The sequence below is a fragment of the Acipenser ruthenus genome, chromosome 2, assembly GCF_902713425.1.
Source record: "Acipenser ruthenus chromosome 2, fAciRut3.2 maternal haplotype, whole genome shotgun sequence".
Taxonomy (NCBI): Eukaryota; Metazoa; Chordata; class Actinopteri; order Acipenseriformes; family Acipenseridae; genus Acipenser; species Acipenser ruthenus.
Window position 1 is genome coordinate 6,546,668 of NC_081190.1, and position 18,203 is coordinate 6,564,870.

The 18,203-nt window shown below is 35.5% G+C and overlaps 1 protein-coding gene across 4 annotated transcripts in view; it reads right to left on the reverse strand.

Annotated features, from left to right (window-relative positions):
- The window catches only part of LOC117404128 (cotranscriptional regulator FAM172A), a 173,171-nt gene that overhangs the window by 72,170 nt on the left and 82,798 nt on the right, over positions 1-18,203 (reverse strand). For all 4 annotated transcript variants that reach the window (XM_034006878.3, XM_034006879.3, XM_058987422.1 and 1 more), the window contains exon 8: positions 9,320-9,439. In XM_034006878.3, coding sequence (XP_033862769.3) covers positions 9,320-9,439 — 120 coding nt within the window. The remainder of the gene's footprint in view (positions 1-9,319; positions 9,440-18,203) is intronic.

Genomic DNA, 18,203 nt, shown 5'->3' on the forward strand with positions numbered 1-18,203 from the left:
TTACCGGTATGCAGTACATTTCTAAACTGTAACTTATTTTGTAATACAAAATAATAAATACACACATGTATTTACTCAGCGAGGAATGTTGCTTAATCTTAAACTATATGTACAACTAATTTAAATATTATAATTGTAATATTATACTTGTTAACAATGATGTCCTATTTTTTCTAGAGCAACCACTGCTGGCTGGCAATGGTGAGTCTGTATTGCAAATGCAACAGGTGACAGGATAAGGTATAATGCAGTCCACAGATATTGACAGGCAGGCATAGCAGCTTAATCAAGCTTATAGAGAGCCCACTTACCTTGTATCTGTTTCAGAACATGCATTCCTTGTTTGGAAGCTTCTACCGATTTCAGATAACAGCCGCTCTTACTTACCATTAGGATTCAACCCCTAAAGTCCATGGCCATATTTGCTTCAAAGAAAGCAGAGTGATAATTCCACTGACACTCATGGAATCAAACTAAAAGCGGCTGCACTAATACTCTGGAGCTACTTAAGGAGGGCCCTCAGTCCTATGAAGTGGCGAGGGGTAAATGTGTGAATGGAACATTTCACAGCAGAAACTACACAGCACACTGTACTGTACTGATGAAAATGCATTTGCATCAGTAAGGAGTTATTTTAAAATAATGTGATGCTCTGTGGATCGATTGTTTGACCTTTTATTTGATTTATTAATATTGAAATAAATCTTTTATTGTGTTGAGATTTGTATTTGTTTTACATGACACACTATGTTATAGATACACACTGTTGCATCCTGGTATTTCACATGCCCCTATTGCAGCTAAATCACTGAACTAAGTTTGATATACAACACAAGAGTGGATTAGGTGCCAGAAAGCCATAGGAAGTGATTAGGTAAAATACAGTTTTCATCTGTATTTACAGATGTATCACAGATATATCTGCATATTACAAACGCAAGCTTAAAAACATGTAGAAAAATAATCAAAAAAGAAAAAAAGTATGTTTAAAGTAAATTGTTTAGCAATCAAGATTCCCATGTATGTATGTACATATGTTTATGTACATAAAATATAAGCATTCTTATTACCACAGAAATACAATTTGCCTTGCAAAGTACACACTGACTAGACCATAAACTATCCGGTTATGCCAAACCATACCCAACTGTGCATGCAACATGAAGAACCCATTTCCATCCGTGCAACTGGACTGCAATGCCAAAATCAATTTATTGGGCTTAGTCATTTATTGCATGTATGTATTTGTTTTGTCAGGATAAAAACTCAACTTGTCCAATGAATCCTATTAATTAAAGATTAAATAAAGTAATAATAAATGTGTCTTCGGGTTTATATTTCAATTTGACAGCAGATCGTTACCAAACCTTACACTGACCTTGGAAAGCAGGCCAGGTACTGTAAAAGGAGCAAAGGGAAGTTTTAATTTGGCAGCTTCCGTAGGACTTGCTATAATGAGTCAAGTGTTTTACGGTTTAACATCTTATTGTACTACCTTGTATATACATGTAAATCAATCAATAAATGACAAATGCATCGTGGATTTCTTGCTTTGTTAGCAGTTTCTGACTGTTCCTCTGGATATGGTAGCTCCTGGTTCAATTCCAGCACAACCTTATTATTCTGTGTCTATTTCAAATGCATAGTCACTGCTTGTCAAGTTCTTGGCTGTTCTAAAAGTGAAATGGTTTAAAACCTGTTTTGGTTTCTTGGGTGTCTTTGCTGTGATTTGTTTGTCTGTCGAATTGTTGTTCTTTTTATTCTGTTGCTGGCAGGAATTTCCCATTTCCCAACAGCTGTTTGTACAGTAAGCAAATCAACAAGTGCCAGAAGAGGGGACTCCAGCAGCCACTTGGGCTGCTTTTAAAGGCAGCTGAAATGTGGTGTGCAGTTCTTTAATGGCAGAAGTGAATGGGAAAGGCAGTGTTGTCACATTGTTAACAAAGAAAACGACGTGTCAACATTGTTGATGTTATTAGTAGTAGGAAAATAAAGCAAAACTACACTACAAGATCTGCATACACAATCGTGTATGTTTTACAGTGAAACCTTACCAGTCTGATTCAATGTTTGGGTTGAATGTTTGCTACCTATTTTGGGCTGCTTGATAAAAGTCCACCAACAGTCCAAAGCACCTATGACCATTGTTCCATAGTCCAATTTCTGTGTTCTTGTGCATATTTTATCCTTTTAGTCTTGTTCCCCTTTCTTAACAGAGGTATTCTTACTGCAACACATCCTTTAAGTCCTGATTTCAAGAGTGACCTTCATACTGTTGATTTGATGGACAACGAGACCGGTGCCTTCTGCCAGTTCTGTTGTCAATTCAACGCTTGTCTTCTTTCTATTCCTTAAGGATATTATCTTCAAGTATTGCTCATCCTTGTTCGACAGCTTTTTGGGTCTTCCAGTCCTGGGTTTTCTCAATTACAGATGATGTTCTCTGTACTTGTTGATTATGCTTCGGATACCACGAGTGATGCGAGCTATTTCACACAATGTTTTTCCTTCTTTATGCAAGTCAAAGTTGTTACAATAGCAGGAAACACTAGTGGAGGCTTTGAGTAAATTGTTGATGCTAATTGTGTCTATTTTCTTATGTTGCGTGATTGATGTGTTTAGAAGGCTACTGTCTGTATTTCAATTTAATACCGGTATTTAAAATATATCTAGAGTTTCTGGGTTTTTTTAGGCAGGAATGTACCTGCCTTTAAATGCTTTTTGCCAACTATTTTTATTAAAAAGTGAAACGAGACGATTAAATAAGACTTTCTACTGCAGCGAATAACGTGCAGACTGAGGGCGGCAGAATAAAATGAATTGCTCTGCATTTTAAGTAGTGCTCTTATAATGCAAACACATAATGAATCATTGCAATTATTATCAATTTTATTTGACGAGTTTACCCAGGGTGGTGTCTTGGTTTTATGTAACAGTTATTGTTGTAGCTACAACCTCCAAGCAGCGAGGGTAAAGAGCTCATCACTGTGGTTTTAGGAATGTATAGGAAGACAAATAGTGGAGCTTATTTTATCATTATCATTTTTCCATGATTAAATTAAGAAACTGAGATGGTTTAATGATGCTAATTACAGCATTAAGTTAGAAATAAAACCCAACAACCAGAAACCCTAAGTATCCGTTCTGGTGTATTTATAAGCATCTAACATTTGCATTTGAAGTAAGTGTGATACTTCAAGGTTTATTTCAGACACTGCGTGATTGACACTGATAGTTGAGTTGAGGGTTGTGTCGAGTTCATAGGGCTGCAGTTTGCAAGGAGCCTCGCAGCTGGCCAATCACATTAATATAAGTCAAATGCATATTCATGAGTATAAGTCACAACATGTATATATGGTTATATATATATATATATATATATATATATATATATATATATATATATATAACCATGGAACTAAATATTGCTTCTTGTGTATCACATCTTAGAATGTAGAACATGTTTTCTATTTTTAACGCAAATTCAGAAAAGTAGAACCAAAAGAATATATAGTCTACAGAAAAGCAGGCACAGGTTCACACCTGTGGACTATACGCACATGTTAAATGCCCTTTATTCACATGTTAAACAAAAGCACAGATTTGCTTAAATTGGTAACAGCTAACAGCTAACTGTGTGTGTGGTTCAGTCAAGTGTTGTTGTGAATTGGACACTTGCTTAAAAGTTGTACTCCTTGTTTTCATTTAAAATGCACTAGTAAGAAAAAGTGCAAAGATAATGTGGGATGAACGAAGAAAATGTTGATGAATGATCTGTACTGTTTGCTAACTCGCTCTGCTTGTTAAAGGCTGAAAGAAATGGTACTTTAGAGGTAAGTCTTTTGTTTATAGAGAGGATGCACGCTGATAGGGTTGATGATAAGGTCATTTTTAATTTTATTTTACAGATTAAACATTGCCATTGCTGTGGGGAGCTCTGAATTCAAAGATGGCGAAGCTACTATTGTGGCGCCAATGTTACCAGCTGGCCACTGAAATGTGAACAACAAATACGCTCTGGAACACTCAGAGATTAGAGAGATTATTAATTCAACAACATAACACACTGACAAAGACTTCACAAAGTCAGTCTACTTTTAGTACTATTTATTTTTAATGTATGAAAAACAAAATCAGAAAGTACTAAGAATGTGAGGCACAAAGGTTAGCCACATTTTAATATCTGCAAACCCTATAATGCATTCAGTCTCAAACACTAAGTTATCATGTAAAAAGAATACATACATAAATAAGCATAGTATACTTCTAACATTTTTTCAAAACCCATCCCCTTTTCATAAACTGATGCTACAGAAAGAGGCTCCCATGCTACAGCTATCAATAGCTAGTCTCGCAACAGCTTCCAGCCACTGGCAACTGTCTTCATGGGATGTCTGGGGCTCACAGAACTCTTTTGCCCCTGTGTAACGATTCTCAGGCTGTCAGAAGCAGTTGGGTTTTGTGTTGCTACCTGGCAGTGTCAGGCAAGGTCGAGAAGGTCCACAAGAGGTTAAAGCAATCCCACTCTCCTGCAGTCTCCCTAACCCCAGAGAGCCATTGCACAGGACCGCTCATCTCTTATTACCCTGTGCCTTGTCACCACTTTGAAGTATTACAGGGGGAAACGTTATTCACTGTCAATACCATCTGTCTCTTGGAATTAGTTTGTAAATATATATGTTTCCATAGTATTTAATAACCTGGAGCACAGGTCCAGCTCCACTTTATACCATAACATAAAACTTTTGAATATAAACTTAACTCGTTTTAAAATGGCAAACTTTTATTTTGATATGTTCGATTACCAAAAGTAATTCCGAATATACCAGTCTAGTGAGCTCTTATAATTAATATTTTCTTGTTTTATTTTTTCTGTGTTCATTTTTTGTTTTTCTCTGAAACAGATGAAAAATATTGTGCTCCCCTGGTATTTCACAATTTGTACCCTTCATTACAGTCCTTGATATTTCATGTTTATATATATTTATATAACTGAATAAAACATTAACCACCAAAAAAGACATGTTAAAACTGTTTTCCTAGCATGTCCAGACTTCCTTCCAGAATGCAGAAGAGCTTTTTATTTCTCTAAGTGCCCTGTTGTGTTGTGCCGTGCCCTCATTTTTGCCACTCAGAGGGGGATAGCATGGCAGGCAGCTCTGCCGTATTCCTAACGTTCTCACTGTTGCCTTCTCAACAGGGTAGCTGGTTATTCATTTATTCTTTCGCCCAGTTTTAACTCACTAGGGAAACTCTGCCCTTGTAAACGAGATGCTCTGTTTCAAGAGGTGCTCCTGGTTCAATGAATTTGAAATACAGATAGAAATGTGCCTTTGGTTTCTACAAAACCCCAGGGTTGCCTATTTTCATAAATACGTTATAACAATTTCTCTTGCTATCTACCATGTACAGTTTTTCTTTTCTTTTTTTTTTAAATCTACTGCTTGGCGTTGCCCTGTCCTTGTATCTCTGTAGCTTTGCACACAGCCAAAAGGTGCCTGCATATCTGAGAGTCATGATCAAAGAGCAGTTGTGATCTCGGGCGGATGCCCCTTGTTGATGCATGAGTTATGCTGATTTTAATCAGAGGTGCGAACCACAATCTAATCCACAAACTTCGGCTCAAAGTTTCATCACGAGGCGGAGGCTGGAGCGCCTCCAAGAAAGGGGGGCTGGCTCTGTTCATTGGTGAAAATAGGACACTGCCATTCTGTACTGTCTTTGGATTTGCTTTGTTCCTAAATTTAACTGTTCTGATTGAAGATTACCGGAAGAAGACTGGCTTTTTAGTTTTAAGAAGAAAATTAACCTTACAACCTACAACCTAACCTTACAATCTATTTCTCTACCACACACACTTCTTGCATGCTTTGCTGAAAACTTTTCCCATGTAAAATAAGAATATTTTACCATGTAAATGGACTCAACTCAACGTTTGTTGTATAATTATTTTGTTCATACATTACAGCAGATACATTACGTCTGAATCTAAATTAACCACACAAAATTTTTTTACTATAATAACTTTCTCCCCATCACAAGTGTAATTTATTCCCAAACTCCCAACACTGATGTCATGCACGTTGTTTTTTTTTTTTTTTAATGTTGTTGTTTTAAAATGTCTTTTAACCAGGATATCATGTTGTAATTGTACAAAAAGAGTAGCCCTTAAGACTCCTCCAACTATCTGTCAGCTAAATTCACTGCTGCTTACAATGTTTACTGTTCATCGTTAATGTCCTCATTCCAGAAAGCTCAAGATGAAAGCTAGTTAAAGACTTATCTAGACAATGTTAGTTACATCGAAGACAAGAGGCAGTTAGTTAACAATTCCACAGCAGCACTGGAATTAAGTGAAAGCTAGTTAGTAACACATGATTGAAACTCAATGCGGGAGCAAGAGAACACAGGAACAAAATAAATAAAGTATTTGATGCCGACCCTACTTTTTAATACACTAAATATGCACCAAAATGCAGTACGTGCCTTTTTCTGATCTACTGGTCTCACATACAGTACCAGTTTTGTGTTCTACAGTACCTGTAAAGCTTGCACTAACATACACTATTCAGCTGTGACATGTTCTGCAGTTAACTGAATCAGTGCCAATATGCAGTGTAACCTTGCATGTTTCTTTTTTTATTTTTTTACTGCATTACCTATACTGTAGTGCTGCAGTTTATCTGGCCACAACTCAAAATTCCCAAACCAGATTCTGTGCATATTCCCTCAGAACAAAAGAGAGCTGACAAGATTCCACAATCCAGCGGTCGGCAACTCCACTTTACATATTGCAGGTATTCGTAATCCGTGTCCTCGGCAGATGCCATAGATACAGACACACACACACTCATGAATTGAGAAATCTTACATAATTCCTTATATAATGCAGACATCTCATCCCATCAATGCGTTACTAAGCACATTGCAGTGGGATGCTGGAGTAAATCCTGCATCACCCCACATCTTTACACAACTCTCACAATATGAGTAGCCAAGAATTAAACTTTTAATGACTCTTGTCATAATGTTTTAAGTGAGACTGATATGTGTGCCACCCTGTGTGTAGTATGTCACAGCAGTCTGAGAAAGGGCTCCTCGGCTCCTCCATTGTGAAATGAAATGAAATCAAGAGCGAACCCCTGAACCTCCAGTGTCCTGACATGTGAGAATAGACACCGGCAGAGTCTGCAAAATCCCACACCACTACCCTAGCTACAAGCTTCTAATACAGATAAAAAGGCCTGCATTCACACAGACATAAAGCCATCCTCCCTGCAGCAAAACTCTCTCATTCAAAGGCTTTTAGCTGCTCTTTGATGGAACTATAATTAGTCTATATACTCAATGCAGTTTTTAAAGAAATAAAATTGCAATAAAAAGAGTTCAGCGCTACCAAACACAGAACACATCATAAAACAAAGCACATGAAATAATCTGGATGCTTTTGAAGCGCCTGCTCAGAAAAGTGTATTTAACTGAAAAGGGGCAATAATTAACCCAAACCCTCTACAGATTTTATTTTTCTTTCTTTCTTTATGGTCAAATGTATCCTTTTTGTTCCCACACTCCCTAAACACACATATTTGCTATATAAATTCAAAAAATAAAAAATAAATTCTAGGATGTGTGCACGACAGCAGTGTATGAGAATCTCAGAAATCCTCTTTTTGTTTGCTGCAGATAAGACATGTGCAATGCTTTTCTGACAAGGATCATGCTAAACTAAAGCTTCGTGACCCAGCACATTTCCCCACTGTTAAGTTTACACTGCTTTATGAAGGGTGCATGGGATGTACTAGTGGCTGTATTATATCCTTCAGCCCTTTTTAGTGCAGGGACCCTGTTCCTCACTAAGACCATCTTGTCTCCTTGACAAAGCTCCTTTCTAACTTCTTACTTACTGGCTACTTCCTGCACGATGGCATGCAGTTGTATAGGGATGGGGGACGACTTTAGCTTAGCCTGGGATAATTTCACAGGCCCAGGGCACTCTGACCCCCATGGCCCTGGGGTCAAAAGTCAAGTTTTGTTCGTAGACATCTGCGTGCACGAAACTAAAGGGAAAACAAAAGTAGAGAAAAATCCACCAGTGTGATGGGGGGAGACAAGCAGACGGGAATGTCAGAGTGGAGAGCCACACAGCTTCCATCTCATGCCCTTTGCTCACACGTTTGGGAGGCCAATCTTAAAAAAAGAAACTCCAATACAGTACTGTGTATGCTTTATAATAAAGCTACTTTATATAAACAAGGCAATGCTCAATACACACTGGCTTTCCAGTTTGTTTCTCCAGCACAGACTCGAAAAAAAGCTACTGTAGCAGTCAGCTTTACTGTTTATTACTGAATATGCATATTGTATGCAATTTGTCAGGGATTCACCAAGTTTATGCTTCTGTTAAAATGAAATGCCCGTTTGAAATGAATAGCTTTTAGATTGAAACATGAATGTTTTTAATGATATGAGCAAGCAGGACTTCAATTTCCATGTTTGTATAAATGATTTTAACAAACAGAACTAAACCAAAAGCCAACCACATTTCATGTTCATAACTCACAGCTCCAAAACAAAACCAGCAATATTTCACTGAATATGCGTGCATTAAAAGCAAATACCTAAAAGAAAGGTTAATTATTAAATGTGACAAGGGTTTTCTAAAGCTTGTTAACATGCACCTTCATCATCCCCCATAAATACTTGGTGATGGCTCTCTGCAGTTGGTATGATAGTGTTAAAAATGCAGCGTGAAGGAGAGACCACACAAAATACTACACCAGAGCTAGTTATGGACAAAGCACAGCGTGAATATTTAACACATTAAACACACAAAAAAAAGTTTTGGATAACGAAGAAAATGCTCACACCTTATTTCAATGCAACTCAAGGAAAATGAACCTGGCTGTTGCGTAAACTGTCACTGCGTTAACTAAACCTAGCACCTACCGTACTGACAAACTGCAAGCACAGTGTTTTTATATAGATGATAGATTGTAGGATAGTTTGCTAACGTAATACCATTACACCATGATGAGAAAGCTATTTTGCATTTCTTTGTCAGTTAAAAAAAAAAAAACCCGTCCACTCGTTTAAATTTTCCTTTTACTTTTGAGATGTAGAGGAAGTAAAAATCTGCCCGAGGATAAGGATGAACTGGATTATTTACAGAAGAACCGAGTCCTCAAAGAAACTGAATTGTATTTATTTTTAATCATTATCTGGTTTCCCCCATAGTATCTAAAAGGCACCAACTCGGTGAGTGGTTATTTGATTTAAAATAATAAAAATATTTTTAAAAAAAACAAACAGATCAGCTTACCAGTTCTACGAATGAAAGACCACCATAACTGTGAGCAACAAAAAATATATTCTTCGCTGAAGATTTAGATATAAAGTTGTCCCACACATAGACTACATGCTCTTCAGGGGAACTGTTTTCCTGTAAGAAAAAAACAAGAAAAAGAAAGTTTTATTTACTGTTTTCGAAGTCTTAATAATGATTTTACACCAAATATATTTCAGGCAATAAAAAATAAAAATATGTGAAATGTATCTTTGTTTTATTTTTTATATTGAAAACAGCTGAGAAAATAGGAATGGTAACATTTTATTTACTATAGAACTCATTTAGCTTTGCTATAAAAAATCATTCAAGAGACATGCATTAGCATTTCACAACTTTGATTTCCAGTAATACCCCACATGAGTGAAATGCATTGTTCTGTTCAATTATGTGGGTTCTGGTTTTCATTAGGCAAGCATTTTCTTTGTGATCCACAGCTTATTGTACTTCTGAAACAAGTTCAGGCTGGTAAACAAGGTCTATAAATTCTGTAAAAATGTGGTACTTTTAATGCACCTTTATTAATTGCAGTTGTTGACAGCATGCGCAACTCTGGCCAAACACAGAAGATTATTGCTTAACAAATACATAAACAATCATTCAATCAATACATAAATAAAGTATTTCATTAACTTGTCACCAAGTATGAACATAAATAGAGATCTTCAGGGCAATTCAAAAGACACTAAGTATGACAATAATACACACACTGTTTATAATTCCAGGCTGTTAACTGGAAATAAGGATGCACTTGTATGTACACACCCTGTTTTAGGTGCAAACTGTGTTCCTTTTTCTTGTGAAATATAAAAATAATAACATAAAAAATATAATCTTATTCTAACACCAGCAAGAATGGACATCCACAACTATCAAACACTCAATTGTAGTATATATATATATATATATATATATATATATATATATATATATATATATATATATATGAATGCCAAAAGAAAAAACTGGAATACATAACAAAACATTACAAAACGAAGACTACAAACAGAGATGTTTGTCACAGAATTGAGTACGTGTCCTTTTCTGTTTATCTATCTCCATATATATATATATATATGCAAGAGTGGCCTTACAGGGAGTCGCAGGTGGTTCAGGTACTGTATGCACAGTGATATTACAGTTTTGTAAAATGATTAGATTTACTGCAGGACAGACAGACAGGCATGTTTGAATCTGTTTTATTATATGAACAGAATAGCTAGGAAGAAAAAAGAGAATGTTACACCAGATCAACAATGAGCCCATCCAGAGGCACACTGACTGTATTAGTGAGTAATTCAGTATAGCATCAATGTGTTTCTAATGCTGCTGAAGAAACGCAGGTACAAGCCCTTATCAACTACGCACAGCTTCAAACACCTGGGCTTTCCAGAGCCCTTGTATATGATTGACTACCTGAGCTGATAACACATGGAATTATCTAAACAACATTTGCATATTTGTGTAATTATTTCCTTGGGTTAATTAGCTCCTGCAAAGCAGTCCACCCTTTGAGACTGCATCCAGTGACAGGTTCACATATTTTCTGTGCGGATGCCAAATTTGACGGGCCCCCTACTGCTAGCCTGTTGCCAGTATCTTAAGAAATGACTGGCAGTCCATTTTAGGCTACAGCTCGGGTTTTCCATCTTATTCCATACATTAGAACTAAAGGCACTGTTTCTCTTTGAGGCACCTCTGCATAAGTTTGAATTGCAGAAAGAAAGTGAATAGGTGAAAAGTACATGCTTACCATAATAGCATAAAACCCCTTTGTTTAAACTGTTACACATACTGTAGTACAGTATCTGCAATAGGATCACGACACTATTGTCATCTGTCAAAAAATAATATAAAAGCCATTGCCGTTTATTTCAAGGGTGTGCTTGAACAAACCTTTTATTTTTTTATTAATGGTTCCTCATACAAAATGTGGTCTGTATGTCAGTGTGACTGCCTATGTTGCACTCCACATGGTGAACACAATAACTGCCTTGAATTTCCACAAATCTTCCAGATTGCATTTGTGTCTAATCCAATAAACTGTTGGTTTTATACAATTTGTATCTTGTGCACTGCTTGCAAGTAGACATACATACATACAACAGGTAGCTACATACCGGTATATACTGTGTACATACAGTACAGATACATATAGTTTCAGGATTGGAGGCTGTTGAAAAGAGAGTCCATGTCTCCTGTTATCTGTTGTGATTGTTTTAAACATTAGGAAGACTTCTAGCTTTTATACCACTTTTAACGAACTTCATTATTTGTTTTTCAGCAGTCATCCAATTCTCAGGCTTTTTAGATGCAATATTTATTGATTTAAATTAGACTTTTACTGATTTCAATTTAATGATAATTAAACAGAGATTATTGTTCTTATATATATATATATATATATATATATATATATATATATATATATATATATATATATATATATATATATATATATATTAAAACCTAAGAAAGAACTTGTTTCTAAAACGTACCCAATGACCATTTCCATTTTCATCATCAGAATTTCTTTCAAGCTTGTAAACTGTTCTGAATTATTCAAAAAGAATACGCCATTAAACGAAACAATATTTGTCATTGTGAACTTCAGACAGCTTTAGTTCACATACGACTGTCATTCCAGATTAGGTTTGCTCTCTAAACAGAAACGGAATTATCTTGCATACAACATTCAAGGTACAATTTCCAGACACTTGTTATCCAATACTAATCTGTTTGCCTTTTTGTTTTGCCAGAAAAAAAAACAAGGAATGGCTAATCTGAGCAATGCATCTCTATTGCAAGTCTGTGCAGAAGTTTCTATTAAAATGAATGTCAGCCTTGCTTTTCAACCCATTACCCCTTCAAATTCCCAAGTCCTTCAGAAATATGTTTGGATTTCCAGTTCCTCCGGTCTGTTTACACGGCCTAATGAGAAACAGAAATATAAAAGCGCTGTGCAAGGGCAAGAAAAATAACATTATGGCCAAAAAAAAAAAAGCTAAACCACAGGAAACAATGAATTCAACAGACTTCAACACATTTGACAAACAACTGCTAAGTATTTTGAATAACAGTTTTGGGTTCAGGAAGAACAAAGGTAAGTTGAGCGGCTGAAATGTTTCTTGTTTTGTACCAAATGGGTGATGTGGATACCGTCTAATCAAAGAGGAAGGGGCCTTCACTAATCAAGAAGATTATGTATGAAGTCTGAAGGTGTTTGTGTGTTTAAAGTAATACTCGGAAAATCCGGGACGCTGGGCAGAGTTAATAAGCTTTCAAATATTTACAATATATTTATAATAACATTTTAAACTGAAGATGTATGTAAAGCATAATAAGAACCATGATTCTATCTAAATCATGCCAAGGATCAGAACTTTGAATTCATTATAAAACAAAAATATTTAATAAAAAATGTAACAGGTATCATCTTCTGTCTTATGTGTTAATAACTTTGCAAACATACAAGATATGCATTTTACATTCAGAGAGGTTACTTAACTCTCCAATGAAGCCTCTATTGTCTTCTAAATAGCATCATGCATTAGTGATACATAAAACAAGTGTATTTAGGTTAAACAGTCATCAAATATAATTTCGACTCTGGAGAAGAACACGATACTCTCTGAAATCATTTAGAACACAAGTCTTTCTGAAAGCTTTTATTTTTTGACCTGTGTGTCGCATTATGGATCCACATTAGTATAACCAAGTCCATACTGCACATCCATTTTACTTACTGGTACAGGAGCTGTGAGATTTTAACTTGCAAATGCATTGTGTGTTTTAGTATTTTCTTTTTAAATATCCCCTTCAGTCACTGCCTGTATAATTGTAACATGTTATGTTTCCTATCTATGTATCTGTTTTATAATGCATAATGTTATTTTTCAAAGTTTTGGCAGGGCAACTTCTTGAACTCCATAGTGTTCACACAAACTGCTTTAAAATGTGTAAAAATGTAATTAAAAACCATGACCAAAAGTGATATGAAAAGTTGTTGCTGCTAAATAACTTATTTTAAAACTAATTAACAATGCCACTGTATCAATCTATTAAAGAGGAAGGGGGGATACATTTCACGTACTGAAACATTCTTAAAAATACAATAAATGATTACCATCCAGTGTTATCTTAATAACCTTTATGAAAGGTATGGAGCAATTAAAACAATAGAATGGGGTATATTTTAACTAGTGATCAGTGCCTAATCTACAATATGCCCAGATGCTTTCCTATTTAAATTAAATTAAATGACAATAAATTAAGTAAGCAGTCAGGAAATTCAATTAAACTTGGGTTCAAATGCTCAAACTTGCTTCTGCCAACTGCAAGTAAATCTAATCAACAGTACATCTTAACTATTAGGGAATTGGTGCCTAGAAATCCAATGACAGTCAAAATATTATTTAAAGGGATTTTGCAGAGAGACAATGTGCCATGACCTCCTTAATATAGATCTATAATTCAATGTATTTATTTTTATAATTTCCATTGATTTCTATGCTGAAATATATATAGCCAACTAAGAAGCACATTCTTGCATTGTGATTGCCTAACACACTAATCAAAGTCCCAGACAGATTCCAGTAAGAAACAAGAGAAATGAGGGACAATTTATTTGGTCAATGTCAATTTCATACACTGTAACGCTGGACATAAATAGAACTGCTGACAAACATGTCTGGTTGCATTGATACAAATATCAGAAGAATGATTACATATTCCGTTTAGTTAAACTGCTTTAGGATTTTAGCTGGGAATGATTTGAATCAGCTGTTCCCCAAATCACATGCGGGGTCCTTAGTGATTTGAGTGCATTAAAATATCCTGGAATCATACAGGGCCAATACATTTTCAAATCTAAACTGATAAACTTTTTTTTGTCTTTCAATTAAACTGATCTGAGGGCTGTTGATGTGGTCACAGCTGTACTGCAGGAGCTGTTTCTTGCAAGCGTTTTCAGTGTAAGTATTGTATATGGTGCTGTACAGTACAGGCTGATATCCACCCACAAGAAGTAGGACTTCAGGCAGCTCTGACCTTGAGTGGGCTGTAAATTAGACTGTACCTCACAGCATTCTATACTGTATCTTTTATTTATAGGCTAGTTAAATAAACAGTACAGCTAATCTTAATGTGACACCATTGTCATCTGATACAAACGAATACAAAGTAATTTCAGATGGCTGTATCAGGGTCTAGTATATTATACATAGAATAATATACGAGTCCGAATATATTGTCACACAATAATATATCTCTCAAGTTGGTTTTGGCCATAAATTACCATTACCAGTCCAAAACCAAGAAGACGAGACATATTATTGTGTGAGGAATATTTTTTATTTTTAATAGACAAATATAATCTGCATACCTTGTTTCCCCCACTGAATGCAAGTACGACATTGTGAGGTTTATGTCAGCAAGTTGTCTTTTTTTTTTTTTGTATTTTCGTTTTTCTGCTCTAATTTTTTTTTAAATATATTTATATACCTTTTAATATATTTCACAAATGATTGTAAACTGTAATGTACTTTAGTGTTAATTGGATTTATATGATTCTAATTTACTAAAAGAAAACGTTCTTGTTGGGAGGCTTTCACTGACAGTATATACAAATATCCACGTATATTGAGGTATATATGGAAGACAGAAACATACCTAATAAACTGCTGTTTACACTTTTATAAGTCCTTGAATGTATTCTTCATAAAATATTTATCTGCAAACATATACAAAAAAAAAAAATGGAAATAAGTTTGCCCAGGTCCTTCAATCTAAGACATACGCTGCAGTTTCATTGCATTTCTCTGCAGTATCCATGCAATTCTTCATGTATGAACATGAGCTTATATTGCTGGTCAGTTTTAGAATAATGCATGAGGTTTTTTTTTTCGTTCTTTAATACACCACCTTTGCACTAAGCTTACAGTAAAAAGTACTGGAGTAGATATCACATTACCATCTTGGGTAATAATTAGTTGATACAGAATGTTGCAGGAAAGACAACACTGTAACAAAGCCAGGAAGTCTTGCAGGCTGACTGGATAACAGAATAAAGATATCCGAGGGAGGGGGCTGTTCTATACTATAAAGATTATCAGGACCAGACTGTATAACACTAAGACCTTGCTGGCGTCAAGCTAATCTGACAATATTTGGTGGTGCATTGTTTCAAATCAATAACTAATTAACAAAGTACAAAAGAAGTTGCTCAGCTTTCTGAGATTCCTTGTTAGAAATGGCTTTTGGCTGCACATGGGCAGAAAGGTCATCTTTGTGACATCTCCACCAGTCTTTCAACATCCTGCCACCGTCAGATTAAATTACTTTTAGCAATTAATTGACACAAGTTAAAACAGAGGCACATTTGTTAGAGCTGGCTGTCAGATGACATGGTGAGCAGTTGTTTTGATATGAATTTCTACCCCAGACCCTGGATCATATCTTTCATTTTTTTGGTTGACCTGACTGGAAGATTGGGAGCAACCTTCTAACTTGAACTCCAGAGGCCTCACCTTGGAGGCTTTCCAAGGATTGGATGTTGAGCAGCTTTTGAAAGGCATTCCACTGATGTTGAGGCTCTCAGTGGCGTGGGATGTGTTTGCACTCCGCAGTGCTGGTAAAGGAGCTGCCACCTACAGTACGCGCAAATACTAATACCAGCCGCCTCACACATCCTGGGCAATGAAAACTGATCATGAAATCTGTACAGGAGGAATTCAGCTTTCTTGTTTTTGTATTTTAGCGCAAGGACAGACATTAAGAATATTCTTTTTAAAATGTAATACTCAAATATTCTTGCATTTTGAATTAGCTGGAAAACAAACATATAATTAATACCATTTTACTGAGCAGAAGCAGCACTTAACCGATTTTAAAAACACTTCCCATAACAGTATTAAATGATAATAGCATTTAATGTACTACAAATTGTATCTGTGATTCATCAATTTAGTTCATTATTCAATAGTTCAGCTTTTTATGCAACTTACTTATGAAAGCATTAAAAAAAATGTATATGTAAAAATAAATAAACAAATACATTTATCTTGGAGACTACACTTTCACTTGCCCAAGAATGGCACAAACAAATAACCTGTACCCTTTTTGAAAATTACTAATATGTAAAAATATATATATATAAAAGTGTATAAAAGCATATATTTAGAAATAACCCCAGCCAAACAGAGTATATTGTGCACTGAAGACAAGTCTGCTTTGATTGAAAGCAGTCTGAATCAGCAGATTTCTGCCATGCTCTCTCAAACAAAGGTGACACAATAATGCATACATCTCATCTCAAACAGGCTTGGCATTTAGAACAGTATGTTATAACTCCACTGACATTTAATCAGACAGAAATAAATATGGAAATAAATAAATAATACACATGGGCCAGCACACTTCAAAGTAGAAAATGAATTTTAAAAACATTTTCAAAAAACATAATCCATGTCTTAAGAAAGAAAGAAAGAAAGAAAGAATGAAAGAATGAAAGAAAGAAAGAAAGAAAGAAAGAAAGAAAGAAAGAAAGAAAGAAAGAAAGAAAGAAAGATCCTACAAAGGATGGGGTCCTTTATATTATTGATGAATGCCACAAGAAGAAATGCAAAAGTATTATTATCTTTTACAGAAACCAATGCCTATAAACGCAAGTCTGAACTTTCTGCTGATTGTCTTTATATCCTTAGGATTGTTTTTTTTTTTTTTTTTCAAACAGCAGAATTCTAATCCTGCCCAGTCAGACCCAATGGAAATCTTTGGAAGCTTCTTAAGCCATGAATGTCTTTTTTGTTCATGGTATTCCCTCGCTTGGCTGGCAGAAAATAGGTAACTGGATTAGTGCTAAAATTCAGAGTAAAGTGAACTCCCAAACTTCTGTATAGCAAGTGCTAAGAAACTCAGCATCACTAAACATGAATCAATGGACTGTGATCTTGGAAAGACTAGCGATTAGGCAAGGTTGGGAGGTTAGAAACTATGAACTAAAGGCTAAAAAGTAAGATTGGTAAAAGCAGTTAAGGGCTTATTAATGTGTGTAAGGAACTGTACTAATCAACTCAGCTTTATTTTCTACTTGCTCACAGCAGCCCAACCCATAATATGCAGGTGGTCTGTTTCTATTTAATAAATAAATAAATAAAAAGCACAAATAAAATAGCAAGCTTGATTTATAAAAAAAAAAAAAAAAAAAAAAAAAAAGGGGCTATACGGCAATAAATGATGAAAAACTCACTGTTAAGGAGTTGGCTGATTTCTATGCACCCCTCACCCCAATCATAAAGCAGTGCCTAAAGGGAATATCTAATGAGAATTGGGATCAAATTGGTACAATTATCTTAAAAAGTTAAAAAGGATTCTCTAATTTGAAGCACAGGGAAATGCATTACGAGGCTAAACATTTACTTTGTCACGGCTCAGTTGTGTTCCCTTCCTGTTGATGATGATACTGTTCATGTTTAGGCCAGCTGTGGGTGTGCAATGTTTGGCTTTATGCTTCGAACAAAGAAGCCAAAGAAGAAGAAGAAGAAGAAGAAGAAGAAGAAGAAGAAGAAGAAGAAGAAGAAGAAACAGCAACCAATGTCCTATACTAGAACTGTTACATAGTATTTATTATGCCGTCTCCTATATGAATGAATGACAAACAACGAAAGATGTGCATTGAATATGATTGCCAAGATGAGAGACTGTGGGCAGGCAAACATGACGTTTCCATCAATAAGGATAAGGCTCGCCGGCAGCGAAACACGCTGATTCCATACCGAATGCTCATATACTGTACGCATCCCGAGCCCTGCTAACCATTTTCATAATTTCATGTACTCTTAGAGTCTAACATTGTTAGGCT